The sequence below is a fragment of the Macaca mulatta genome, chromosome 9 (assembly GCF_049350105.2).
Source record: "Macaca mulatta isolate MMU2019108-1 chromosome 9, T2T-MMU8v2.0, whole genome shotgun sequence".
Taxonomy (NCBI): domain Eukaryota; kingdom Metazoa; phylum Chordata; class Mammalia; order Primates; family Cercopithecidae; genus Macaca; species Macaca mulatta.
Genome location: NC_133414.1, coordinates 7,979,986 through 8,007,963, shown reverse-complemented (window position 1 = coordinate 8,007,963; position 27,978 = coordinate 7,979,986). Strand labels below are relative to the sequence as shown.

Sequence of the window (27,978 nt, the reverse complement as noted above, 5' to 3'; positions counted from 1 at the left end):
CTCCCGAGCTGAGTAGCTGGGATTACAGGCATGTGCCACCACACCCAGCTAATTTCTGTGTTTTTAGTAGAGACGGGGTTTCGCCATGTTAGCCAGGCTGGTCTCAAACTCCTGACCTCAGGTGATCCACCCACCTCAGCCTCCCAACGTGCTGGGAGAATGGCTGGAATTGCAGTGTCATTTTCTTTCCGAGGCCGTCAGTGCTACAATTCTGCCACTCATTCCAAAGGCCCATTAAAGAAGGAAGAGAAAAATTCCATTTGGTAGGAGTAGCGCCAACAACAAAATACCTTCTGCGGGTGTGTGTGTGTGTGTGTGTGTGTGTGTGTGTGTGTGTGTATTTACGTGTGTCTGTTCACAGATGCATCCAGCTAAGCCCGAACACATTACAAGGTAGAACAGATGTTCATCCCCAGAAGAGTCTGACTGTCTTGCTTTTGAGTTTAGTGCCTCAATCCTATTATTCCTTCTCCATTTTGTTTTGGCCAAAAGCAACTTGCCTGCAACTCATCCTTGGAGCAGCAGTCATGAATTGGCAAAGATTTTTTCCGCTCTTTTCCATTAAAAAAAATTGTATGTGCCACTACTATGTCCTAGTGTTTTGTTTTTAATTGTGGGAAAATGCACATAACATGAAATTTACCATCTGAACTATTTTTGCGTACAGTTCAGTAATGTTAAAAATAGTGCCAGGTGTGGTTCATCCCAGCACTTTGGAGGCCAAGGTGGGTGGATCCCTTGAGGTCAGGAGTTCGAGACCAGCCTGATCAACATGATGAAACCCCATCTCTACCAAAAAGACAAAAATGAGCCAGGCATGGTGGCATGTACCTGTAGTCCCAGCTACTCAAGAGGCCGAGGCAGGAGAATCGCTTGAACCCAGGAGGCAGAGGTTACAGTGAGCCAAGATTGTGCCACTGCACTCCAGCCTGGGTGACAGAGCAAGACTCCATCTCAAAAATAAATAAATAAATAAAATTACGTGTATTGTATAGTTGTGCCATCAGTCTCCAGAAGGTTTTCATCTTGAAAACCCAAAGCTCTGTCCCCACTAAACACTAGCCTCCCATTCCCCCTCCCCACAGCTGCTGGCAGCCACCATTCCACTTCCTGTCTCTAGAATTTATTAGGTTGGTGCAGAAGTAATTATGGTTTTTGTCACTGAAAGTCAGGGCAAAAACCTCAATTAATACTTTAGCTACCTTACGTTAATGGAGTCATTCAGTATTTGTCTTTCCCTGCCTGGCTTATTTCACTTAGCATAATGTTATCAGGGCTCACTCACATAGCACGTGACAGGTTTCCCTTCGCCTTTAAGGCTGAATAATATTCCACTGTGCGGATGTACCACATTTTTTTTCAATGCCTTCCCTATCCCTCCTCCCCACCCTCCACCCAGACCCTGGCAACTGCCCCTCTCAGCTTCTATAAATTCAATGTGTTTACATTTCACGTATAAATGAGATCTTGCAGTATTTGTTTTGCTGTGCCTGGCTTGCTTCACTCAACATATTTTCCAGGTTCATCCATGTTGTTGCAAATGGAGATTTTCTCCTTTTTCAGGGCTGATACTCCCCTGTGTATATATAGCACAGTTTTTTTTATCCATTTATCCACTGATGGACACTTAGATTCCATATCTTGGCTATTGTGAATGATGCTGCAATGAGCAAGCGAGTGCAACTGTCTCCTCTACCTACTGGTTTTATTTCCATTGGTAATTTAGCCACCAGCACATTTTCCTTATTTCTGCATCCATGGATGGATCCTACCATGTACCATCTCAGAGAAGCTCTGGCACAGTTTGTTGGGATGTCAGGCGCTGAGCAGAATGGCATGTGCCCTCTACCTCCCAATGTCCAAAAAGGAATTCATTGAAAGATGAACATACAAAGCCTTTTTTGCCAGAAGAGTGGGTTGGTGAAAGGATAGAAATCTTTCAAAATATTAGGTAGGCTTCCAGACTTTAAATCCTCCTCCCTAACAGATAGACTCAGACCCCGCTATCGAGCTGTAGGTAGCTCTGAGAGATCTCTCATTTCTAGATTTGAGTGCTTTGGGGGTTTTTTTGTTTTTGAGATGGAGTTTCTCTCTTGTTGCTGAGGCTGTAGTGCAGTGGCATGATCTTGGCTCACTGCAACCTCTGCCTCCCAGGTTCAAGCAATTCTCCTGCCTCAGCTTCTCAAGTAGCTGGGATTACAAGCTCCCGCCACCACGCCTGGTTAATTTTTGTATTTTTAGTAGAGATGGGGTTTCACCATGTTGGCCAGGCTGGTCTCGAACTCCCGACCTCAGGTGATCCAGTCGCCTCGGCCTCCCAAAGTGCTGGGATTACAGGGGTGAGCCACTGCACCTGGCCTAGATTTGAGCACTTTGCTATCCTCGGTTCTCTTTCCCAGCACAGGACACAATTGGATTCTGCCTATCGGTGATTACAGTTGTGCCTCCTGAACTGAACGGTCATAGAGAGCCAGGCTTTAAGGAAGGGAACTGTCCAGATGGCCTCTTCGGATGCTTGATTACTACAGAGAGTTTGTGTAAAGACTCAGGACAGTACAAGTCAGCAAAGCACAAAGGCTTGGTTTCGAGGCTTACACCAGTGCCGGTGAAGAACTTAGACACATATCAGCTTTCTTAGGTTCAATATTTTTTTTTTTTTTTTTTTTTTTTTTTTTTGAGACGGAGTCTCGCGCTGTCGCCCAGGCTGGAGTGCAGTGGCCGGATCTCAGCTCACTGCAAGCTCCGCCTCCCGGGTTTATGCCATTCTCCTGCCTCAGCCTCCCGAGTAGCTGGGACTACAGGCGCCCGCCACCTCGCCCGGCTATTTTTTGTATTTCTTAGTAGAGACGGGGTTTCACCGTGTTAGCCAGGATGGTCTCGATCTCCTGACCTCATGATCCGCCCATCTCGGCCTCCCAAAGTGCTGGGATTACAGGCTTGAGCCACCGCATCTGCCACGTAAGTTCTCATGTCACTGATGGGAAAATAAAAACGAATGGCATCGTTTCATTGTTTCTTTACAACCAGAGGAAAAGTACAAATTGAAACTGAGAAGTGTTTGCTCGGACTCAAACTCAAAAACGTCAGCATTGTGTAGACATCGCTCTCCAGTCATTGGCTTCTGAAGAGAGAGTTTTCGGGGTGATCTTGATTGCAGCCACACACCAGCCTCCACCATTCACTGAGTGGCCTTGGGACGCTCTGGAAGGGTCGTCACTCCTCAGCCTCATTCCTATTAATTTCGTGTCTGCCTTTTGGCTGTGCAGATCTTGCTGGGTCAGAGATACAACCACTCTGTGGACTGGTGGTCCTTCGGGGTTCTCCTTTACGAGATGCTGATTGGCCAGTCGCCTTTCCACGGGCAGGACGAGGAGGAGCTCTTCCACTCCATCCGCATGGACAATCCCTTTTACCCACGGTGGCTGGAGAAGGAGGCAAAGGATCTTCTGGTGAAGGTAAGAAGTGAAGCCAAGAGTGTCTTCATAAGATGAGCATTAGGTCTTCTGGTCGATTTTTGGTTCCTCTTAGATTCCAACTTGCACGTGGCAAACAATGATTATATGGAACTGGGTTTAAATGGGATATGCGCCATCTGTGTTTTAAGAGGCACCAATATTATAAGCATTAAATGTCAAAAAGAGGGTAAGATAAACCCTCATGTGCATCAGTTATAAAATAAGGGCCCAGGAACCAGTTCCATGACCTTGAATACCCTCACCTGGAGATGCAGTTGGTTCATTAAACAAGCACATGGTATGACTTAAAACTCAATCTTCTAGCTACTTGGGAGGTTGAGGTAGGAGGATTGTTTGAAGTTGGGAGTTTGAGGTCAGCCTGGGCAATGTGTCGAGACCCCTGTCTCCAAAACAATGAAGAAAAAAAGAAAGAAAAGAAAAAAAAATGGGCATTTAGGCCGGGTGCAGTAACTCACACCTGTAATCCCAGCACTTTGAGAGGTCGTGAGTGAATCACCTGAGGTCAGGAGTTCAAGACCAGCCTGACCAGCATGGAGAAATCCTGTCTCTACTAAAAATACAAAATTAGCCAGGAGTAGTGGCACATGCCTGTAATCCAGCTACTCAGGAGGCTGAGGCAGGAGAAAATGGGCATTTATGTTATATAGAGGTTTTTGGTTTTTGTATTTTTTTTTTTAACTCAGTCTTTTGTTTCCCTTAGTTCTTATTAGAAATATTCCATCCGGTTCATCTCCCCTGCCTCTGCTTGAAAACTTAGACAGGATGTACGACTTTTTGGCCTACTCTTAGATAAAAGACAACCTGTTATCACTCTTACGTTATGAAACACTGTCTCAGTGGGACAATTAAAACCATCCAGTCCAAGATATTATTCATCGCATTTTTTTTTTTTTTTTTAAACAGAGTCTCACTCCCTCACCCAGGCTGGAGTGCAGTGGCATGATCTCGGCTCATTGCAACTTCCACCTCCCGGGTTAAAGCGATTCTCCTGCCTCAGCTTCCTGAGTAGCTGGGATTACAGGTGTGCACCACCACACTTAGCTAAATTTTTGTATTTTTAGTAGAGGCGGGGTTTCACCATGTTGGCCAGGCTGGTCTCGAACTCCTGACCTCAAGGGATCTGCTTGCCACGGCCTCCCAAAGTGCTGGGACTACAGATGTGAGCCACCATGCCCAGCCTCATCACATAAATTTTAATTTTAAATCTGGGATTCTGGCTTCCTTCCCTTTGCTCGGAGCTAGTGATTAGCAGCTGCTCACTACTGGAGGAGAGAGTGGTGTCCCGCTCTCGCTGACTGTGTTCTTGTTCTCTTCCTCTCTAACTCCTGAGTTTCTGCTTCAGACCTTACGGGGTAGAAGCCGAGAGAGGAAGGAGGATGAGCAGAAAGGATAGTTCTTATTCAGCTGGCGGCCACCTACCCCTGAACTGGAGGATGGCTGAAGCTGAGACTTCAGTGAGGCACGCTACCAGGTTCTGCAGAAATACGTATCCTTGCAGACGTGTGTGGCTGAAACCCTTGAGATACAGGCATTCAATCCAGTCCCTAGCCTACATACTGTACCAAAGCTGATTCTGCAAGACTCTCTCACTGTTGGTTTCCTGCCCAGCAGATTGTCTTGAGCAGTGTACCAGTCTGTTCTTATGCTGCTGTAAGGACATACCTAATACTGGGTAATTTATAAAGGAAAGAGGTTTAACTGACTCACAGTTCTGCATGGCTGGGGAGGCCTCAGGAAACTTACAATCATGGCAGAAGGCACCTCTTCACAGGGCAGCAGGAGAGAGAATGAGGGCCAAGTGGGAAGGGGGAAACCCCTTATGAAACTATACTCTCACTATCATGAGAACAGCATGGGAGGAAAACCGCCCCCATGATTCAATCACCTTCCATCGGGTCCCTCCCATGACGCATGGGGATTATAGGATTATAATTCAAGATGAGATTTTGGGTGGGGACACAAAACCAAACCTATATCAACCAGTACAATTGACCTTTGAACAGCTCGGCAGTTAGAGGAGCCAACCTCCTATGCAATGACAAATGTGCATATAACTTTTGAGTCCCCAAACTTAACCACCAATAGCCTACTATTGACCGGAAGCCTTACCAATAACATGAAGTCAATTAACACATGTGTTGCCTGTTATATGTATGATATACTATATTCTTACAATCTAGGAAGCTAGAGAAAAGAAAATTTTGTTAAGAAAATTTTAAAAAAATGTGTTTACTATTCATTAAGTGGAAGTGGATCATCATAAATATCTTCATCCTCATTGTCTTCATGTTGAGAGGGCTGAGGAAGAGGGGGCGTTGGTCTTGCTGCCTTAGGAGTGGCAGAGGCAAAAGAGGTGGAGGAGGTGGGAGGGAGGCGGGAGAGGCAGGCACACTCAGTATAAATTTGATTGAAAAAATCTACATATTAGTGGACCGGTGCAGTTCAAATCCAGGTTCACCAAGGGTCAACTGTACTTAAAATACCTACAGACCAGCTGTCCCCAACCTGCCCTACCCACTGTCCACTGGAAATATTGTTGACTTCTTCACTCTAACAAACTCTGAGAGTGCAGGCTATTACCATCTTAGCAGCAATCTCCAGAATTCACCATCAAAACAGAATTCAGCGCCCCATCCGTGGTAGCCCAGGATCCATCGAGAATACAGGCACAGTATTACCAATGGAAACTGGATTCTGAGAATCACAAGGTGTGAGCCAGGAGCTCCCAAGGCAAACCCATGTGGAGACATAGGAACTCCCGAGAGCCATCATGAAAGCTCTGGACTCTAGACAGACTCAGAGTTGGCCTTTTTTGAGGATGCGAAATTCTCTCCACAGTGTATGAGTTTAGCAAGTTGTAGAATCAAATTAATCATGTCAATACAACATGCTAAATGCATACAAGAATAATAAGGACCTACATATACTGAGCTGTCACAGCAAATATTTGGGTCAAAAAGACCCACCACTGTAATCAAGAGCCTAGCACATCTAGGCCGGGTGTGGTGGCTCATGCCTGGAACCCTAGCACTTTGAAAGGCTAAGGTGGGAGGATTGCTTGAGCAATCTGAAATTCAAGACCAGCCTGGGCAATATGGCGAGACCCCATCTCTACAAAAAAATATAGAAATTAGCCAGGTGTGGTGGCTGGCGCCTAGTCTCAGCTACTCAGGAGGCTGAGATGGGAGGATCACTTGAGCCCACAAGGTGGAGGTTGCAATGAGCCATGATCACACCACTGCACTCCAGCCTAGGTGACAGAGCAAGACCCTGTCCCCCCCTCAAAAAAAAAAAAAAAGGATTCTAGCAAATCTAAAAGAAGTGGACCAAGAATGCAGGTGTTTTAGAAGAAACATTGTTTTTGATTTCTGGCATTTCATATGTCAGCTGGTTAAAAAATAATCATTTAGAGAAATAATTTTTAGCCTTGCTCATGCTATGTTGAAAATGGGAATAGGAGAAGATCCTTCAACGTTGGAAGCTATCCATGGGTTCTAAATTAAAAACTAGAAAAATATTAGCAGGCTTATCTTTTTTCACCAATCTACTTTTTTGCTTTTGAAGAAGGACTTAGAATTAAATGTAAAGGGAATACACTTCCACCTCTCTAATAAAAGTGACAACTTGTCTTGGGCATTAGAAACTTGGAGGCAACTCCAGGGCTCTCCCTGGAAAATCAAGATCTTGAATCTGAAAAGTGCTGACAAAGCCCTCACAAGATCCCCAGCCCAAGGGTAAAGGAGCAAGGTGTGTAAAAATTTGAGCCACTTCCATTCAGCTTTCACTTTCTGACTGTGATCCAAACAAGCAATAACTTAGAAAACTCCCTCAACAACCAATTAAAGGCACTTTTAATGACCAAACACAGATAAAATGAAAGCTAATCTCAAAATTAACCAATTTTTAAAAAAAGGCTGACAACAGTAAAAATAAGTTAGTAGGGACTGGGCGCGGTGGCTCACCCCTGTAATCCCAGCACTTTGGGAGGCCGAGATGGGCAGATCACAAGGTCAGGAGATCCAGATCATCCTGGCTTACACGGTGAAACCCCGCCTCTACTAAAAATATAAAAAAATTAGCCAGGCGTTGTGGCAGTCGCCTGTGGTCCCAGCTACTCGGGAGGCTGAGGCAGGAGAATGGCATGAACCCGGGAGGCAGAACCTGTAGTGAGCCGAGATCGCGCTACTGCACTCCAGCCTAGGCAACAGAGAGAGATTCCGTCTCAAAAAAATAATAATAATAATTTAAAAATAGTAATAATAAGTTAGTGGGATCTGGATATTAAGTTATTTTATATAAAGGCAGGTTCAAACATTATTACAGTTGCTACATTTGTAGCAATCAATGTAGCAATCGTAATCATGAACTCAGTGTGAAATGTGTCAGCTTGGGCTCCATAAGAAGACAACACAGACTGAGTGGGTTAAACAACAGACATTTCTCTCTCACAGTTTTAGAGGCTGAAAGTCCAAGATTAAGGTCCAGCAGCGTCAGTTCCTGATGAGGACTCTCTTCCTGGCTGGTAGACAGCCGCCTTCTTGTTGTGTCCTTACAGCAGGGAGAGAGAGAAACTCTGGTCTCTCTTTCATATGAGACTTCTAGCCCTGTTGGATCAGGACCTTACCCCATGACCTCATTTAACCCTAATTATCTCCAGAAAGGCCTTACCTACAGTTACATTGTCGGTTGGGGCACCCACATGTGCATTTTGAGGGGATGCCGTTCAGTCCAAAGCATGAGGCTGCACTGCAAAGCCTGGGCCATCAAAACCCACTGGAAAAAAAGTGAGCGCAAGGCTTGGTCTGTACAACCCAAGGCATGAGGGCACCTCCAGACTCAGGGGCTGCCTCCAAGTGAGTCCCAAGGTGGGGGTCCTGGAGGGAGAGTCACAGTCCTTCAACACCCCTCATGGCCCATAAATGCCAGCCTCCCCCTGTGCTTCCCAAATCCAGCCTACCCTGAGGATGTGCAATGCTTCAGACCAGGATGGAGGGTGAAGGAGGGGCAGAGGTAACCAGAAGCAACTCCGTGGAGAGAACTTGGAAGTGATGATTTCCAAGGAGAGAAAGACTGGGTGGGAGGAAAGGATTCCTTCCAGTTGGAGGAGAAAAGGTGAAGAGCCGTGTGCTGGAATCCTACTCAGCAATGAAAAGGAACACACTATTGATCTATAAAACAACTCAAGGCATTGTGCTGAGTGCAAAAAGCCAGTCTCAAAAGATCACATACTCTCCGAGTCCTCTGAGTCCACTGACATAACTTCATTGAAATGGCAACACCATAGACATGGAAGTCAGATTAGTGGTTGCCTGGGGTTGGGGTGCTGGGGACAGGAGGGTGGGCGTGACTCTCAGGGTGCAGCACAGGCAGATCTTTGCAGTGATGGAACAGTTCGTATCTTGCCTGGCGCGGAGATTGCCCATATCTGCACATGTGATAAAATGGCGTAAGTAGTATATACATACATGGTACCAGTGCCAGCTCCTAATCTTATGCTATCATTATGTGAGATGCAATCATTGGGAGAAATAGGGTGAAGGGCACCCAGGACATCTCTGTACTGTCTTATCAACATCCTGTGAATCTATGATTATTTAAAAACAAAACTAAATCTAAAGCTAAATGCCTTGCAAACACCAAAATAAAAAGTCATCTGCAGAGTTTCAGTGGGAAGAGAAAGAGTTGCCACAAGAGAAGAAAATAAATTTGGTTGAATAGAGCAGAAACTGAGATAATAAAGGATAAAGAAGAAAACAGGAGGACTGGTGGGTGAAAGAGGTCCTTTTCTTTTTTAAGACAGAGTCTCGCTCTGTCACCCAGGCTGGAGTGCAGTGGTGCAAATCTCAGCTCACTGTAGCCTGTGCTTCCCAGCCTCCAGCGATTCTCCAGCCCCAGCCTTCCATGAAGCTGGGACTACAGGTGCGTGCCACTGACACCCAGATGATTTTTATATTTTTTGTAGAGACGGGTTTTGCCATGTTCCCCAGGCTGGTCTCAAACTCTGGAGCTCAAAGCAATCTGCCCGCCTCAGCCTCCCGAAGTGCTGGCATGAGCCACCATTCTCAGTCAAAAGAGGTTCTAAATGAAGCTTGTCCAACCCATGCCCTGCGTACAGCCCAGGATGGCTTTGGATGCCGCCCAACACAAATTCCTACACTTTCTTAAGACATTATGACATTTTTTGTGATTTTTGTTTTAGTTCATCAGCTATTGTTAGTGTTAGTGTATTTGATGTGTGGCCTAAGATAATTCTTCTTCCAATGTGGCCCAGGGAAGCCAAAAGATTGGACACCCCTCTTCTGAGTTGACATAGAAGAGTTTGGACTTGGTTATTTCCCATGTGAGTTAGTAAAACTTCCATGAACCTTCCCTTATGCACATTCTTGCAGTTGGGCTGATACAATTAATTTCCATTATGCAATCTGCTGCCCATAAACTGGCTTCCAGCTTTATCTGTATTCCTCCTTTGCTTTGATCCAACAGCCCCCACATTCTTGAGCCCCATTTGTTACAAAAATAAAAGGTAATGCCATTTCCCAGAAATGCCCTCTAGGGAATTCGACAAAATGTAGAAACCCAGAAGTCATAGGTCCTCTGGAAAAGCTGAGGATAGCAGCATTTCGTGGCATCTGTGACAGCAGCAGTGCCAGACCTGTCACTGTCAGCCCTCCTAGGGCATGGATGCATGTCGTGCACTGAACAATTGCACACTGGGAGAGGCTGTGCTCCGGCAAGAATTCCAGTGGGGACGCTGCTGTCCGGTTGATGATTGCCAAAGAAACACCCTTTACTTCCTCATTTATCCATCCAGGATGTCCTGTCCATTTGTTTGAAAATGATGGGAAACTAATGATCTGGAACATAAATATCTCTTCCTTTCATAGAAAGACATATCTGAGGAGCGACTGAAGAGGGAAGGCAGGTTCCAGGTACAATCTGTCAGCGCCGCTGCTGGCTGTTCTCCGCAGCCTGGAGCTGGTTTCTTGCACAGACTGTCCAATAAACTTAAACAAATTTCAACTACATCCTGGCTATTTTTTCCCATCAATATAAACCTCCATCCTGACAGCTTTTATGAACAAAATCAAGTCTTCGAGAATTTTATTTCCTCAGTGCAGCTTTCCAGGGGCGGAGCTTCCAGCCTGACCCCCGTCCCGTGAGGTCACCTGTCATCCTGAGGACCTCAGTGGGTCGAGTGGCTGCAGGGCAGAACATATACTAATTTACCGTTCTGTGCAAAACTAGAAAGAATATTGAAGCTCAGAGCTGGAGACCATATGCTCTTCTCATTACACATTTTATGTTTTTAAATATATTTTTAAAATTTGCAGGTAAACATCCAAGCTCAGAAGGCCCATTGACATGATCCTCTTGGTATAAATGCCACATGTTCACTGGAAGAAATAGAATAGAAAACATAGCCTGCAGCACACGTGGCCCAGGGAGTTACTTCCAGCCTGCTTCGCTGAAGCATCTTGCTAGAACAACGTGAACGAGTTTTTGGCCTCTTCCTGAGACACTTATGCCATCTATCTAATCTCGTTTCATCCAAATGTCCTTAAGAAGTGGAGGTCAATCATTTAGTATCATTGTTTCAGGAGAAGGGACATAGGGCAAGTCACATATTCCTTTTGCTTCCTTTTTTTTTGTTTTTTTTGTTTGTTTGTTTTTGTTTTTGTTTTTTTTTGGAGTCTTGCTCTGTCACCAGGCTGGAGTGCAGTAGTGCAATCTCGGCTCACTACACTCTCCACCTCCCAGGTTCAAACAATTCTCCTGCCTCAGCCTCCCGTGTGGCTGGGGTTACAGGCATCCGCCACCACACCCAGCTAATTTTCGTATTTTTAGTAGAGATGGGGTTTCACTATGTTGGCCAGGCTGGTCTCGAACTCCTGACCTCAAGTGATCCACCTACCTCAGCCTCTTGAAGTGCTGGGATTACAGGCATGAGCCACTATGCCCAGCCTCTCTTTGCTTCTAAAACAACAATCAGCTTTTCCATGTGATGACTCCCGCTGTTTTATAGTTTGTATAAATGTATGGGGTGCGGGTGTCATTTCGTTACATGCATGGATTGCACCGTGGTGAAGCCGGGCTTTTAGTACCCACTCCATTTTCTGAGTCTACAGAAAAATATATCTTACTGTGAACTTGGTGCTTCTTTTCTATGCTGAAAAGAGGCAACCGAAATAAAATGAGGATAGAAGATGCGTGATCTGCAGGTAAACCAAGTGGAAAGACAGCTTATCCACTTCCTCAGCAGGCGTCTACTGAGCATCTATGTTGTGCATGGCACTATGCTAGCTTCTGTAAGGAACAGACGTGTCAATGGTGCCTGGCCTCCAGAGCTTACAGTCTAGCAGGAAAGAAGACAACCTTGAAAAAAAGATACAATGTGCTAATCCTCCAGTGGAGGGAAGATGTTGTGTGGTGCCCAGATGAGAGATTATCCATCAGGATGAGTGGGAAGGAGGCCACCTGTCATCAAAGTGCATAGCTCCTTTGAGGCTCAGCTTCCTCAGCTGACAACTGGGATGATAAATTTGTTTTTCTTAGAATTTGTTTTAAAATCACGGAGGCATCTGGCATAGTGCCTGCCTCTCAAACAACATTGGTTGGAGTGGATGATGTATCAGTCTTAAGAATCATGAAAGATGCGAATGATGTATGATGGTGTCATCAATTCTGAATATGACTTGAACAGAAGAGAGAGAGCTCCCTGTCAGTGGAGGTAATCAAAGAAAGTTTCACAAGGAAAAGGGGGTGAAAGCTGAGCCCTGAAAGATAAGGCAGAATTTAAAGATGAGGGGAGGGAAACGGGAGTCGACTAGGGGAGGGTATCTCATGGCAAGATGGAAATGTCATTAGTGAGGGACAGAGACAGGAAGACAGGTGGTGTCTTCCGTGAGCAGAAGTGTCTGGACTAGAGACGGTCCAGGGAATGGAAGGTCCTGTGAGTCAGCGTCAGACTCCAGAGAGCCTCGAATGCCAGCCGAGGGCCCGAGGATGTCAGAACTCAACAGACCTTAGAGATCACCTTGTCTAGCCTTTCATTTACACACGAGGAAACTGAGACTCAGAAAACTTACCCGAGGCGACGTGGGTAGTCAGTCTCTCGGATGACTGTCATGTTATTTCCACCATGCAGTGGCTTTCTAATTGGGTACTTTGGAACCCCAAGTTTCCCTAGCGAGTCCTCAGTGGCTCCCATATAGTAAGCGGGAGAGAGGAAGTTGAGACTGTGCCAAGGATTTGCCAGTCAGATACACCGGGTGATTGCCCAAACATTTCACCCGGGACTTCAAAAGAGATTCTCCTACTCTTTTAAAAAAGGGAGAAAACTTCACTTTACAATAGCATGTTGTTTGGTCTTTACATTTTTTTGGAAGAACAGAGCCTTTGAAGATTTTCAAGTACTAAGATAACGTAAGTGGAGCACTATTTCAGAACACGCAGGCTGGCTATGTTTATGAGCAGTAAAAACAAGAGACCCTTGCAACTGAGGTGTGAATGGAGGTCAAGTCCTTGTGAAAGCCTCCTGGAAAATCACTGCATTCCACCATGTTTTCTGTTTTAAAGAACCTTAGGCTCCTTAAAATGCCCTACAACTCGTGGTGACTTCATCAATAAACATCTAGCTGATGTAAGAATAACCGGTAACTACTCCAGACACCCAGGGGACCTATTACTTTTCTAAGTTAATGTTTAGACTCTCCTGTTTCTTAATGCCCTTGACAGGTTTTATTTAAGTTTGAAAAATATCCAAGTTTCTTTCCTGTCTTGCCAGTGTTCATTTTGAAAGAACAGGAGAAGGAACAGCGCAAAGAGGAATGTACATATGTGCCAGCTCAGAAATTATTAGATGGACCTTGAATTAAATATTACTCCTCCAGCAGGTTTGCAGGAGCTGAGGGTAATTCTCTTCACTCAGATGCCTTGTAGAGTCCAAAGCTGACTGCTAGGACTAGTTTCTATTGTACCTGAGTCCCCACAATGCTGGAATCATTCTAAGAATGCAGCTTTGTAAGAAATGAGACTCGATTGATGGATAATCGATCAAATGACAAATAAATTATCACTGACTCTATGCTATTGGGTTTAACAGACCAGGAGTTATAGTGCACAAATGCATACATGTGTGTGCATGTGATCATGTACATGTGTGTATATGCGTGTGTATGGCTGTCCGTGTGCATGGGCTTACATTTGTGTGTGTGTGTTAGTGTGTGTGTATGTGTTCATGTCTGTGTGTATGCATTTATATACACCTGTCTGCATGTGTATGCACGTGTGTGTTCATGTGTATGTATGTGTGCACGTGCTCACACTTGTGTGTGTGCCAGTGTGTGTGTATGTGTTTATGTCCATGTGTGTATGCCATCACATATGCCTGTCTGTGTGCATGTGTGTATGTGTGTGTGTGTGTGTGTGTTGCTGTCTCATTAATCATCACATCAGGAGGGCACTTGGCTCACTTTACAGGTGAGGAAACTGACTCAGGTCTGTCAGTTGCCTAAGGTCCCATCAATAACACGGGGCAAAGCCGGTTTCCAATCAGGTCTATGCACCTCAGAAGATAACGTGTCAGGCTCCAGCAAATTTAGAAAGGCTCCTTCAAGGGAGAGTGTCAGGACCAGGTTGACTTTAGTCAGTCCTGATGAAGGTGAGTAGAAAAATGAGGTTAGAAAAGAAGGGGCTGGTGCACTGGGAAGCACCACGCCCTCCTGACACAAAAGGCTCATCCCTGGAGACCTCAGTGCTCCTCCTATGCTCCCTTTCAGCTCTTTGTGCGAGAACCTGAGAAGAGGCTGGGCGTGAGGGGAGATATCCGCCAGCACCCTTTGTTTCGAGAGATCAACTGGGAGGAACTTGAACGGAAGGAGATTGACCCACCATTCCGGCCGAAAGTGGTAAGGACTCGCTCATGGGCCGCTTGGTGTCAGCCACTCTCCCTCCACTCAGGGCCATCTGCCTGTCCAAGTCACCGCAGCTGCCCACCCCTGCCGGAGCCCCGACTCCCCACCGGCCCCAGTCTCCAGGAGGAATGCACTTCTCTAACACATGTCACTGGGCTGGTGGGGCAGGGAGGGGAGGTCACTCTTGTTTGCAAAATTTAACCTCTGTCGTCAAGATGCACCTGCATGAAGAATGGATTGCTGTGTGCCCATGCCTTAGGTTGAATATGAATTTGTGAGGATGACTGTTAAACAAAACGGGGTTTTGCACATGACGCATACCTACTTAATGGTCCAGTCTGGGTAACCCAAACTCGGACATAAACCCTGCATCCTACATCAGGAATTTTGGAGCTGTTTTTTCCACGATGTTTATTAAAGTATCTGTAAAGTGCTCATGTAATTACATTTCCTAATGGCAATTGTTAGGTGTTCTTTGGTTTAAGGGAGAAACTAACTAAATCGGTGCTTTAAAAAAGATAGGTCTGTACATTTCCATATCCGTCCTCACTGGCAAAAGTCATTAAGCTACATCAGCAAAGGCAGAATGACCTGGTTTACCTGCGAGATGAGCCACCATAAAGTGAAGTCAAAAATAAAGCAAGGCTGGGCTGGGCATGGTGGCTCACACCTGTAATCCCAGCACTGTGGGAGGCCGAGGTGGGTGGATCACCTGAGGTCAGGAGTTCGAGACCAGCCTGGCCAACTTGGTGAAACCGTGTCTCTACTAAAAATAAAAATAAAAAATTAGCTGGCATGGTTGTGGGCACTTGTAATCCCAGCTACTCGGGAGGCTGAGGCGGGAGGATTGCCTGAGCCCAGAAGTTTGAGACTAGCCTAGACAATCCATCTCTACAAAAAATACAAAATTAAGTGGGATTGGTGGTGCATGCCTGTAGTTCAAACTACTCAGTAGGCCAAGACAGGAGGATCACTTGAGCCCAGGAGGATGCAGTGAGCTGGGATCACACCGCTGCACTCCAGCCTGGTGACAGAGTGAGACACTGTCTCCAAAAATAAACTTTTTAGAAAAACAACAAAAAAAAGTCATTAAGAAAGCACATTTTAAGTTACGAATATCACAATTTCTAAAAATACTAATTTTTAAAAGAGTGGAGCAAAGTGGTGGGTTTGCCAGCCTTAACCATTCACCGTGATTGCTGGGAATACTGGAGTGATTGCCTGGGGAGACATGGGCCATCTGTGCACTAAAAGGGGCCAGGCTCATGGACTTCCCAACAGAGTCCACCCCGAGAACACACAGGCTATTAGTCGTGATAGCGAATGGCCAGAAGCAGCAGGTGCATCTCGTTCCCAGGGCAAGAATAGTTGTTCTCGACATCTGTCCCAACCTCCAGGGGCGTTCCAAGGGCCCAACAGGCCGGCCTCAAGCACTCTAACTATTTGTGACAGTACGACATCTAATACGTGGGTTAGTCATTTGTGATAAAATAAAAATTTCCCCTTGTTTTTAGCTATCAGGACTATTAAACCATGTCTCACCTTCCACTGCAGATTAAAAGCGACTTAATATTTTGCACATAAAAATCAAAACTTTGATCTAAGCTTACCCTAAAGGACATTCCCAGTTCTGCCAGTAGGAAACTTTCCCTGACCTGTGGTCTGAGCTGCCGCTGACCTCACAGCCCCAGGGCCCTTGGCAGGTGGGAGGGGCCTGACTCTTAGTTTCGCTTCTCTGTGCTCATAGGACGTTCTGTTGATCATGGTTGCTCTCAATCTCGGGACAGTGAATTGAACGCCATACTGAACAGCATGTATGAAATAGATGCTTGCTTTCCCTTTCTCTGTTGTTTTGTTTGGTTTTGGTTTTCTTGCCATGAAAACCAATGGGCCAAGTGGTCTGAAAGGACTCTGTCCCAGTCTGTGTTGTCTAAAAAAGACAGCCCAAGATGTTTACTAATAAAATACAAGGGCAGGGGACTGACAACAGCCAAGAATGTCGATAAAAGAACAGGAATATGTAATTGTGAAAATCCTTCTCTCTTCCCATCCCTCCGTTCATACCCCCTCACTCCCTCTCCCCACCACCCTCCCTTATCCCCACCTTGTGTTCCATGAAAACTAAAAAGACAGAGGTCAAATTCAGGCGGATCACTTTTTCAAACGTTGCCAACCCTGCTTCATGTAAACCATTAATTAGAAACATTAGATCCCATTTGAATGTCTACAGTGGTAGTCTTTCTGTGAATTTATGAATTTATATTATTATGAAGCCGAGGACACAGGATTGTAGCCATGTTCAATGAGAGCTGTGCATGGTCATCTATAGGCACTGCCCCTATTTAGTGTCTCTGCACACGCCAACTTTGCCATAAGTAGATCACAGCCTAGATAACAAAAGTGAAAATCATGAACTTACTGACTGATTTTGCTTCTCTTTCTTTGTTCCCTTAAACTCTGACCAAGAAATCACCATATGACTGCAGCAATTTCGACAAAGAATTCTTAAATGAGAAGCCTCGGCTGTCATTCGCCGACAGAGCGCTGATCAACAGCATGGACCAGAACATGTTCAGAAACTTTTCCTTCATGAACCCCGGGATGGAGCGGCTGATATCCTGAATCTTGCCCCTCCAGAGACAGGAACGAATTTGCCTTCTCCCTGGGTACTGGTTCGAGACACTGCTTGGGTTCCTTTTTCAACTTGGAAAAGGAAAGAAACACTCAACAATAAAGGCTCAGACCTGTTCGCCCCCGACGTGACTTTTATCTGTAGCAGAAACCAAGTCCACTTCACTAACGACGATGCCCTGTGTCTCGTCTCCTGACATGTCTCACAGACGCTCCTGAAGTTAGGTCATTACTAACCGTAGTTATTTACTTGAAAGATGGGTCTCCGCACTCGGAAAGGTTTCAAAACTTGATGCTGAAATAAATTATGACTCTTCACCTGGGCTCCAACTGCTGATCAATGAAATGCTTGTTGAATCGGGGGCAAACGGAGTACAGAAATCTCAAGACTGAAACGGCCCCATTGCCTGGTCTAGTAGCGGATCTCACTCAGCCGCAGACGAGTAATCACTAACCCGTTTTATTCTATTCCTATCTGTGGATGTGTACACGGCTGGGGGACCAACCCTGGAGAGGTTTTTATGGGAATTCTTTACAATAAACAGAGCTTGTAACTTGAGATCTACAAATCCATTCATCCTGATTAACCATGAAATCCATGGTCAAGAGGACAGTGGAACGTGAGAGGGAAGGTCTGCTAGACACCTTCGCTGGTTATCTTGTCAAGATAGAAATGATATTTAGAGTTCCCCAAAGATAGTATCATTTCACCCTCGCCAGTGAAACCTTTCCATCCGCCCATTCTCAGCAGACTCCAGTGTCGGTGGAGTCGTTCACTGCCATCCTCACATTATAACAAGAAAATAAACGACGTGCATAAGTCTCCTGGGAAAAGAACCTCAACCGCTTCTCGTGCCATGACTGGTGATTTCATGACTCATAAGCCCCTCCGTAGGCATCATTCAAGATCAATGACCCGTGCATGCTGTTTGCAGCAGTCAGTCGAGTTTAATTAGAATTCCAACCATACATTTTAAAAGTATTTGTGCTGTGTGTATATTTTGATAAAATGTTGTGACTTAATGACAAACAGGTGGATGTGTAAAAATGGAATTTAAAAAAAAAAAAGAGTCCTCTTAATCATTTACTTCCCCACTTGTCCCCCACAAGAACTTGCTTCTGCTGTGTCAGTCCTCAAAATGTAGCTAGCATTGAGATGATGTTCTATAATTGGGGGATTGGCTGGGCACAATGGCTCATGCCTGTAATCCCAGCACTTTGGAAGGCCAATGCGGGCCGATCACCTGAGGTCAGGAGTTCGAGACCAGCCTGGCCAACATGGTGAAACCCTGTCTCTACTAAAATACAAAAATTAGCCAGGTGTGGTGGCAGGTGCCTGTAATCTCAGCTACCTGGGAGGCTACCTGGGAGGCTGAGGCAGGAGTAGAGTAAGCCAAAGGGTGAGGAAGTCAGGTGACCTTAAGGCAATCGTAAGAAAAGCAAGTCTGCATGATATTCGGAGTCACTAGCCTACCTCATCACACGGCTGGAAATAACTTTAGATACTATATTTAAAATAGAATAATATAAGCAGACTGTTGACAGTCTGCAGGTGTGCTGGGGCTTTTTGCTGACTGCTTGGAGCTCTTGTGATTTTTTTTTAAATAGACACTCCCCTAAAATGAACACTAGTAACCTCATTTAAGGAGATGGAGATGGGCACCTATCTTCAGATGTGTCCATTCAGGTGTCTGGGCCCTTTGTTCTGAAAATAGCACCATGACTACAGACCTCTAGTTATGTGAGAAGGCGACGCTTGTCCTCCCCTTGCTCCAAATGAAAATGCTCACACGTGTTTACCAAATTCGCCTGCTTAAAGGAGGGAGAGGGTCCTTCAAGGCCCTGGATGGGCCAGTGGAGAGCAGGGAGCCCCCTGTTCTGTTCTGATCTCTGCTTTGCATTTGCTGTGAAGCCCTGAACAAGGCATTTCATCTTTCAGGGCCTGCAAGTAATGGGTTGGTGAAGATGCTATCTAAAGTCCTTTCTCACTAGAGCACTTTCTGGTTCTAATCTGAATCAAAATCCTGCGAAGCTGAAAGGTCAGTGAGCAACACTTTCCACAGCAAACACTCATGGATTCCACATGCTGCAGGCCTGGGGGCAGCTCTACCCCACTTTCCTTCCAACCATCCTCTCCTCACTCTGGGCTCCCACATACCCCTGCCACAGCACCTAACATCCTCCCGACACTCAGAGACCCCAACAGGACCTCCACCAGGAGACAAGTGAAGACTGTGGGCTCTTAGAAACAGGAACCAACACAACTTTTACCCCCTCCACCAGACCAAAATAATGTCTATTCATCATCTGATTTTGTTTGTTTTCTTTTTTTTTTTATTTTTTTGAATTAGAGACAAGGTCTCCCTATGTTTCCTAGGCTGGTCTTGAACTCCTGAACTCAAGTGATCCTCCTGCCTCAGTCTCCCAAAGTGCTGGGATTACAGGCCTCATCATTTGTTTTTAATAAATGTCACCTGTGTGAATCCATCAGATGACTAACAAGGTTACTATTTGCTTCGTATTTCTGAGTGTGAGAAGTACTTATTACTCCCTTCTATTCTTTCAGGGGTCCTCTGAAATAGCTTATTAATATCCCTATTTAATAGGGGAGAGGCCTGGCCAGGTGCAGTGACTCATGCCTGTAATCCCAGCACTTTGGGAGGCCAAGGTGGGTGGATCACAAAGTTAGGAGTTTCAGGCCAGCCTGACCAACACGGTAAAACCCATCTCTACTAAAAATACAAAAATTAGCAGGGCATGGTGCCATGTGCCTGTAATCCCAGCTACTCAGGAGGGTGAGGCAGGAGAATCACTTGAACCCAGGAGGTGAAGGTTGCAGTGAGTTGAGATTATGCCACTGCACTCCAGCCTGGGCAACAGAGCAAGACTCCATCTCAAAAAAAAAAATAAAATAAAATAAAAAATAAGGGAGAGACCTGAGGCCCAGGGAGACCATAAAGGTTACACTAGAAGGTTGAGCAGTGGAGACTTGAACCCAGAACTCCTAGCATCAGATCTTGCTTCATTCCAGGGTACAGGGTTTCAGCAACATCCGTCCATCAGCATCTAATGATTATCATTCAGTAAAGTTTTAAGTGGACTCCCTAGTTCAGGGCCACACCTGGCTTACCCGTCCTGCTTCCAGGGAAAATGGCACGGGGGACCAGCCTCTTCAATCCCGGTCCTCTCACCACCACTCCCAGTTCCCCTCCACAGTGTTCTTTAGCCTAGACTCAACCTTGCCAATAGAAATGAGAACTTCACCTTGGGGCGTAGTTAAAGGTTTTGGAAAAAGACCAGTGCTTCTTTTTGGAAGATATGGACTGAGAGTTTGGCTCTTTAGATAGATCCTTTACCACTTCTGCACGCGCTGACAAATGAGGCCTGAGAGCTTTTTGTGCACAAGAGGCTAAAGAGGCTGGCCACAGAGAGAGAGACAAGCTCCCTGTGCAAGAGGGGCTGGCCACAGAGAGAGAGCCTGGTGCACAAGAGGCTGGCCACAGAGAGAGAGAGCCTGGTGCACAAGAGGCTGGCCACAGAGAGAGGGCTCCCGGCGCACGAGAGGCTGGCCACAGAGAGAGAGAGCCTGGTGCACGAGAGGCTGGCCACAGAGAGAGAGAGCCTGGTGCACGAGAGGCTGGCCACAGAGAGAGAGAGCCTGGTGCACAAGAGGCTGGCCACAGAGAGAGGGCTCCCGGCGCACGAGAGGCTGGCCACAGAGAGAGGGCTCCCTGTGCACGAGAGGCTGGCCACAGAGAGAGCGTTGACCAGGGTTTTCTCAGATCCTGTCCAGCAAGACCACGCTTATGGGAGAGGAAGAAGTCACAAACCAGCCAGAGAAGAAGAAATGCCTTTGTTACATTATAACAGTGCAGGCAGGGGTCCGAGCTCTCAGAGCCTCTGTCTCCGATGGACCCATCAAGGATGGCCACGAGAGGAAGTGTCAGCCTTAAACACCCATAGACCCGGAACATCCCAGAACCCACTCACAACAGTGCAAATCAAGGAAGCCTTCTCCTGCCACCTCTCTCCTCTTTCTCTGTCCTTTCCCAGCTTGGGGGAGGGAGCAGAAACCACGGTCATCGGAAGGAGAGGACTGCGCATGGGCGGATGGAAAATGTGAAGACGCTGACCACGTGCTTTCCCCACTGCAAGCCACCAGCACTGCCCTCTTGAACTAGATGAGAGGACAGGGTCAACTTTAAATCGGTTTTCAATCATTCATGGCACTGCACATGTAAGTTGCAGAAATGAGTCTTGAGGGAGGAACTGAAGGACATGTCTAATGTCACCGGAAAGGTCACGGGACCTTTGAGATTTCAGCCGAAGTTTGGAAGAATGAGCCCACAGAGCAGGTCTCAGTGGATGGTGGGCGCAAATAATAAAGGTGTTGGTTTGGTTTGGCTTTGTCCTGAGAATTTTGCTTGTTTACACACAGACAAGCCCTAGAGCGACAGCGATGTTGCTCTTGGTGCCACAGCTCCACAGGAGATTTCTTACACGTGGGGGACCACGCTCTTTACCACCGAGCCTGCCACCCTGGCAGACACTCCGCCATCATGCACATTTGTTGAGTGAGTGGGTGAGTAGGATGTGGGCGAGCACCTGTCTACAATCCTCTGTCTGTATGGCGCCTGGTGGACACTGCTTCGTCCTACAGGCACTACAGGATTAACCAGACTTGGGTGTCAGGTCCTCTCTCCTGAAGAATTTTAGACAGAGGCAGAAATAGTTGACCAAGAGAAAAGGCATTTGGTAAAGGCCACAAGGCAGCCAAAGGGATGGGCAGCAGAAGCCAGGAGGTAGGGGCAGTCACAACAGCAGAGACACAAGGTCATCCTGTCACCGCGGTGTGGGTGACTCAAGGAGGGCTAAGACCAGCAACTTCCAGTAAGTTGCTCTCACTTCCCGGAGTTACTGAGGGGTCCCCAAGGTGCTGGGAGTCTTGCAGGCAGCCCTCCAGTAGTCCTGTGTTGTTCTCTCTGACTCAGGGAGCCATCCTCATGGGCAGCAGCCCCCGGCCGAATGCAGTGGGGGGAATGAAGCCACTGGCTGCTCTCCTTCCCTCAGGGCCGTCTGCTCAGTCTCCTGGAGGGTCAGTGATGAGGGGAGGAGCCCCGACTTCCTTGTTTCTCCCTGTGTCCTAAGTAAGTCCTGAACCCAAAGAGACTGAGTGTGTCCCTGGGGCATGCGTGTGCCTGTGTGTGTATATCAGAGCAAGACACCACACTGCTGTGAGCACCAGGCTGGCTGACTCATTGTTCCCTACATGCCTGATGTCTGCTCCTGCTCTAGGACTTTTACTCATTCTCTCCTACCAGCCTGAAAGGGCCAGAACATCTCATAAACAACCCCAAAGCCAACCAACCCCAGGCCTGGCTGCAGCACCAGCAGCCTCTTGCACGAGGCCTTTGCTGACCACGCCAGCTGCTGCTGCCCAGAGATGCCTCCTGCCTCTATTTGTCCTCTGAAATATGCATAGTGAAGAGCTTGGCCGAACTCTCAGTGCTGAGAGATATTTGAAAATGGAGTAAGCGCCACCCAAGGTTGTTTCTGTACAGCACTCAACTCACTGTCTGAGAAGATCCTCAGAGGTTGGCAACAACTCCCACTAGGGGGTCATCTGAGAGGCGCAGTGACCACAGTGATCCATGATGTCTCACCATGAGGACAGGAAGGAAATGCCCAGCCAGGGAACCTGTTTTCTGCCCCCAGCTTCTGCCTTCCATGTCATTTCTTCACTCTACTGAGGATGAAGCTTTGACTATAAAATATGCTGTTGGAATGCACCAACTGCCCTACTCCCAGAGGGCAGGAGGAGAGCTCAGTTTTCCTTGTGGAAAATTCTTGCAATTACCAGCTACTGGGTGAAGTGCTTTGTGTATATTACCTCATTTAACCTCCAACAACAGTCTCTGAGGACAGCATCATTGTCTCCATTTTATCAATAAGGACACTGAGGTTTGGAAAGGTTACATACCTTGCCCAGAATCATAGAAGAAGAGCTGGAACTAGATCCCAAGCCTATTTGATGACAAAGCTCATCCCTCTATCACCATAAGGGGTGGGAGAGCAAGTGGGTTATGGAGTCAGGATGCCCGGGTCATACCCAACTTCACCCCCGATGTGGTGCATAACCTTGGACAAGTCACTTAAACACTCAGCCTCAGTCTCCTCCTTTCTAAAATGAGTACCAAGAAGTAAAGACAAAAAATAAATAAAATAAAATAAAATAAAAAGGACAGTAATAGTGCTGGCCTTACATGCCATATGAGAAGTGAATAACATCATCTATGCAAAGCACTTGCAAGAGTGCCCAATGTGGAACAGGCACCCACTAACACAGTATTGTTATTTTACTGCTGCATCCCAACATAAATCATTTAGAGACCACTTTCATGGGAAAAATAATTCTATCTGATTGATCACAAAGAGAGGGGGTATCAAACCTAAATATGAAGAATGAACAAACAAAAAGTTCTACTTTATTTTTCTTATACAGCTGAAAAAGCAAGATACAATTTGTAAAAGTTAATACAAAGAAAACTACAAAAGTAATAACACTGACAGCAACAAGACTGATTTTATGGTGATGATGATATTACAAGGCTAAAACTAAACTACTACCCTCCATGTCAATGTGTCTTAACTACCATGGTGTGGTTCCTACTGAGTTCAGCATGGTTAGATGAGCACACGTGGTGCAGTGACTCGATCTATGCACCACGTTCTCTACTGGAACTATCAAGGAAGAGCCAGCTGTGCAGTGTGTCTTGATGTCATTCAACCTTCATTTGTCAAAAATGCTTAAGTGCACCTAGGCTCTTTCTTATAGCACATGACAAATTAATATCACTGGCGGAAATGAAGTCATGAACAAAATGCACCACAAACTCTGAATTCTGACACCACCTAACAGAACTTTCTGCTGTGATGGAAATGCACCACCCCTGCACTGTACAGTATGGTAGCCACTAGCCACGTGGGGCTATCATGGGCTTGAAATGTAGCTGAGATGAAAAAACTGAATTTTTCTTTCTTTGAGACAGGATCTCACTGTGTCACTCAGGATGGAGTGTATTGGCACAAATACAGCTCACAACAGCCTCCACCTCCTGGGCTCAGGTGATCCTCCCATCTCAGCCTCCCAAGTAGCTGGGACCACAGATGCGCACCACCATGCCTGATTGATTTTTTGAGTTTTTGTAGAGGCAGGGTCTCACTTTGTTACCCAGGTTGGTCTCAAATTCTTGGGCTCAAGGGATCCTTCCCCCTTAGCCTCCCAAAGTGCTGGGATTACAGGCATGAGCTACCATGCCCAGGCTACAACAATTATTATCTTCAGAAACACTAAGGTTGTATTACATTCACATTACATCCATGAACTAGACCAGGGGCTATAAAAATTCAGAACATTAAAGAAACTTCCCAAAAAATAGATTAAAAACTAGAGCTAAAAAATGTTGGGAAAATAGATAAACAAATTAAAGTTTCAGTTCCGAGATCCAGTGTCTAATTAATAATAATTAGAGAGAAAAAAAGAGATCAGAGGGGAGGAAATCATGAAAGACATAGTACAAGAAAACTTCCCAGAACTGAAATACATAGGTTTTCAGTGTGAACAGACTATTTTGGTGTCCAACAAAACAAAAGAAAAAAAGATCTACACCAAAGAATATAATTTTTAAAAATGTCAGAACACTAGTGATGAGAGAGAGAGAAGTTGTTCTGAAAGCCTCCCATAAAAAGCAAAAGAGGCCACACACAGTGGATCAGGAAAATGGTATTGGACTGCTCATAGTAACAAAGAAAGTTACAAGACACTGGAACGATGTCTTCAAAATTCCAAGAGAAAATAAATTTGAACACACAATTCTATAACTAGTCAATCTTGATTCAAATGTTAGAATATAACAGAGACACTTTCAGACAAACAATTTCTCAAAAAAATTATCCTCTGCATACCTGCTATTGAGAGGATATATTTTACCAAAAAAGTGGGAGTGAAGAAATAGGTCATCTCAGGGGAGGGAACTGAAGCAAGAGAGACAAAGACACAGGAACCTGGAAACCAAGGATCCCATGCAAGAGTGACTGAAACAAAGGAAGTTCATGCAGTGATTATGAAAAGAAGTTAACACCAGCAGCCGTGCCATAGTGGTAAAGTCTAGAGAACACCCAGTCAGACAGCAAGGGAGTGGAGTGTCCACACAAAGCTCCCTCAGGGAAGAAACCCAACACACAGATTCAAAGGCATGGTGTGTTTAAGCCTATTAAAAGGAGATTTTGAGGCCTAGGCGAGTGGATCACGAGGTCAGGAGTTCAAGACCAGCTTACCAACATGGTGAAACCCCGTCTCTACTAAAAACACAAAAATTAGCCAGGCGTGGTGGTGCGCACCTGTAATCCCAGCTACTCAGGAGGCTGAGGCAGGAGAATCGCTTGAACCTGGGAGGCAGAGATTGTAACGAGCTAAGATTGCACCACTGCATACTCCCACCTGGGTGACAGAGTGGGACTCTACCTTAAAAAAAAAAAAAAAAAAGGAGATTTCGGCCAGGCACAGTGGCTCACAGCTGCAATCCTAGAACTTTGGGAGGCCAAGGAGGGCAGATCACCTGAAGTCAGGAGTTAAAGACCAGCCTGGCCAACATGGCGAAACCCCATCTCTACTAAAAATACAAAAATTAGCCAGGCACGGTGGCATGCACCTGTAATCTCAGCCACTCAGGAGGCTGACCGAGGAGAGTCACTTGAACCCAGGATGTGGAGGTTGCAATGAGCCAAGATGGCGCCACTGCACTCCAGCCTGGGCGACAGAACAAGACTCTGTCTCAAAAAAAAAGATTTCGTTTCTGTCAGAGATTTGAGAGTGGGTGATATACAGAAACCCAAGCATATTAATAACTATTTTATCAATTCCAAATAAAAGAATACTTTGTTCAAAAATGTAAAGATAATTATAATACATTAAATGGATCCATTGTGAGTAGTGATGATGTAAATGCCAAATTAATCAAACTGAGAGTTATAACCTGACTGAGAGAATGGGAGAGCACGGAGGGTATGTGTATGGGGAATTGATTAAATAAACTATCATCTTCCTCAACAGGAAGCCCTAACATCATCTCAAAATTTAAACATTAGGAAAGAGCAAAACACAAATCTACTTAAGATATAGGAAGGAGAAACAGATAAAGGGTTTTTAAAATATATGTATTTATTACTTTGAATACACAAACACTTAATGTATACGTACACACACGTATACACATGTACACACACATATAAATAGATTTGATGATAAATATAGAGATAGAAATAGACAAACATAGATAGATAGATAGATAGATAGATAGATAGATAGATAGATGATAGATAATGGATAAGATAGATATAGAAAGGAGATAAATGGACGAATGGGTGGATGATAGATGGGTGGAAAAATAATACAGAGGTAGATGATTGATAGAATAGATAGATGATACATAGAGATAGATGGATGATAGATTGATAGGTAGATAGATGATAGATAGATAGATAGATAGACGTTAGATAAGATAGATACAGAGATGAGATAAATGAATGGACAGATGGATGGATGGATGAGTGATAGATGGATAAACAAATAATATGGAGACAGATGATTGACAGAATAGATAGATGATATATAGGTAGATAGATGGATGATAGATTGATTGATAGACAGGTAGGTATGTAGATAGATGATTGATTGATAGACAGACAGGCTCTCTCCCTGAAAAGTTGGCAGTTCCTTGAGCTGGGACTGAAAAAGCACAGGAAATATAACTTTATCAGACACATTTAGAGGGTTTTTGAGCCTGAGGTTTCAGTTATGACGGACTAGTCCCCAGGCCTCCCTCTGACTCTACGGTCCTTTAATTAGCCACAGGAGTTTGGGTGGAGAGGAGCACTGAGGGCTCCTGAGCTCAAAGCCAGGGGTCGGGTAAGGATTGGGAAAGTCTCTTAAGGAGTGGTAGGCAGGTTTTCCTTCCTCTTTCCTATAGTAACACATGAGAGGGGGAGAAAGCAGGGGAGGAAAGGATGGAAACAAAGAAGGAACCAGACTTTGCTTTGCTTTCTGCCTCCTGAGGATGTCAGAGCCGGCCAAGACTGACCTCTGTCATGAAGGAGCACGGATTCTCACCAGCATCCCAAGCCTTCCCTGTCAGGTGTTTGTCGTTCACCAGCATCCTCTGGCAGGAGACGAATGTCAAGAAGGTTTAGTGATCTAAGAATTTTTTTCCAAGCCTCAGAGGTTTTAGAGATGCATCCTTTCCTTTGTTTTTAATACATCCAAAGCTTCTGTGACTTCACAGGTGATATTTTAAAATACAAACAGCGACACGTAATGAATTTTAAAACAAGGATGTTGCTATTTGGAAAAAGTCGGTTAGAATGCTTGCTGTCAAATACGCTTTCAGAAGAAACGAATTTTGGAGAAGCCTGAGGAGGCTCATAAGACAAGAAGATGGGCATCTGGGAGATGACGGAAGAAGGCGCACCTCCGGGAGAGGGCGGAAGAAGGCACACTTCTGGGAGATGAGGGAAGGAGATGCGTGTCTGGGAGATGGTGGAAGGAGACACGCCTCTGGGAGACGGTGGAAGTGAAGGGACTTTCACTGGGAGCAAGCAGTATTGAGAAGCCGGAGACGTAGGAAGGACATTAAAAATCTGAAGTTACTTCAGCCACTGGAGAGCCAAGGGCCACGGAGTGAGAGGAAGGACTCCAACAGAACTCACTGCTTCCCTTCTCCCAGCACATGTCCTGGCAGCTCACCTAGCTGGATACTCTCACCTGAATGTTCACGTGGCCACTCTATCGTCCCACTAAGGCAACACTGGAAGCACCAGGTCTAAGGCAGCCACCGTCGGGGAAGATGCCAGGACAAGAATGGATGGATCAATGCATTCTGAGCATCACACTAGCATCGTTT

General features: G+C 45.6%; 1 protein-coding gene across 7 annotated transcripts in view; it reads left to right on the top strand.

The window, feature by feature from the left end:
• Nucleotides 1–18,096, top strand: part of PRKCQ (protein kinase C theta) — a 144,408-nt gene extending 126,312 nt beyond the window's left edge. For 6 of the 7 annotated variants that reach the window (XM_077945470.1, XM_077945465.1, XM_077945468.1 and 3 more), the window contains 3 exons: nucleotides 3,267–3,455; nucleotides 14,255–14,383; nucleotides 16,856–17,863. In XM_077945470.1, the coding sequence (XP_077801596.1) occupies nucleotides 3,267–3,455; nucleotides 14,255–14,383; nucleotides 16,856–17,011 (474 nt within the window). In that variant the 3' untranslated portion in view covers nucleotides 17,012–17,863. 7 annotated transcript variants of the gene reach the window in all.
• The last annotated feature ends 9,882 nt before the right edge of the window (nucleotides 18,097–27,978 follow it).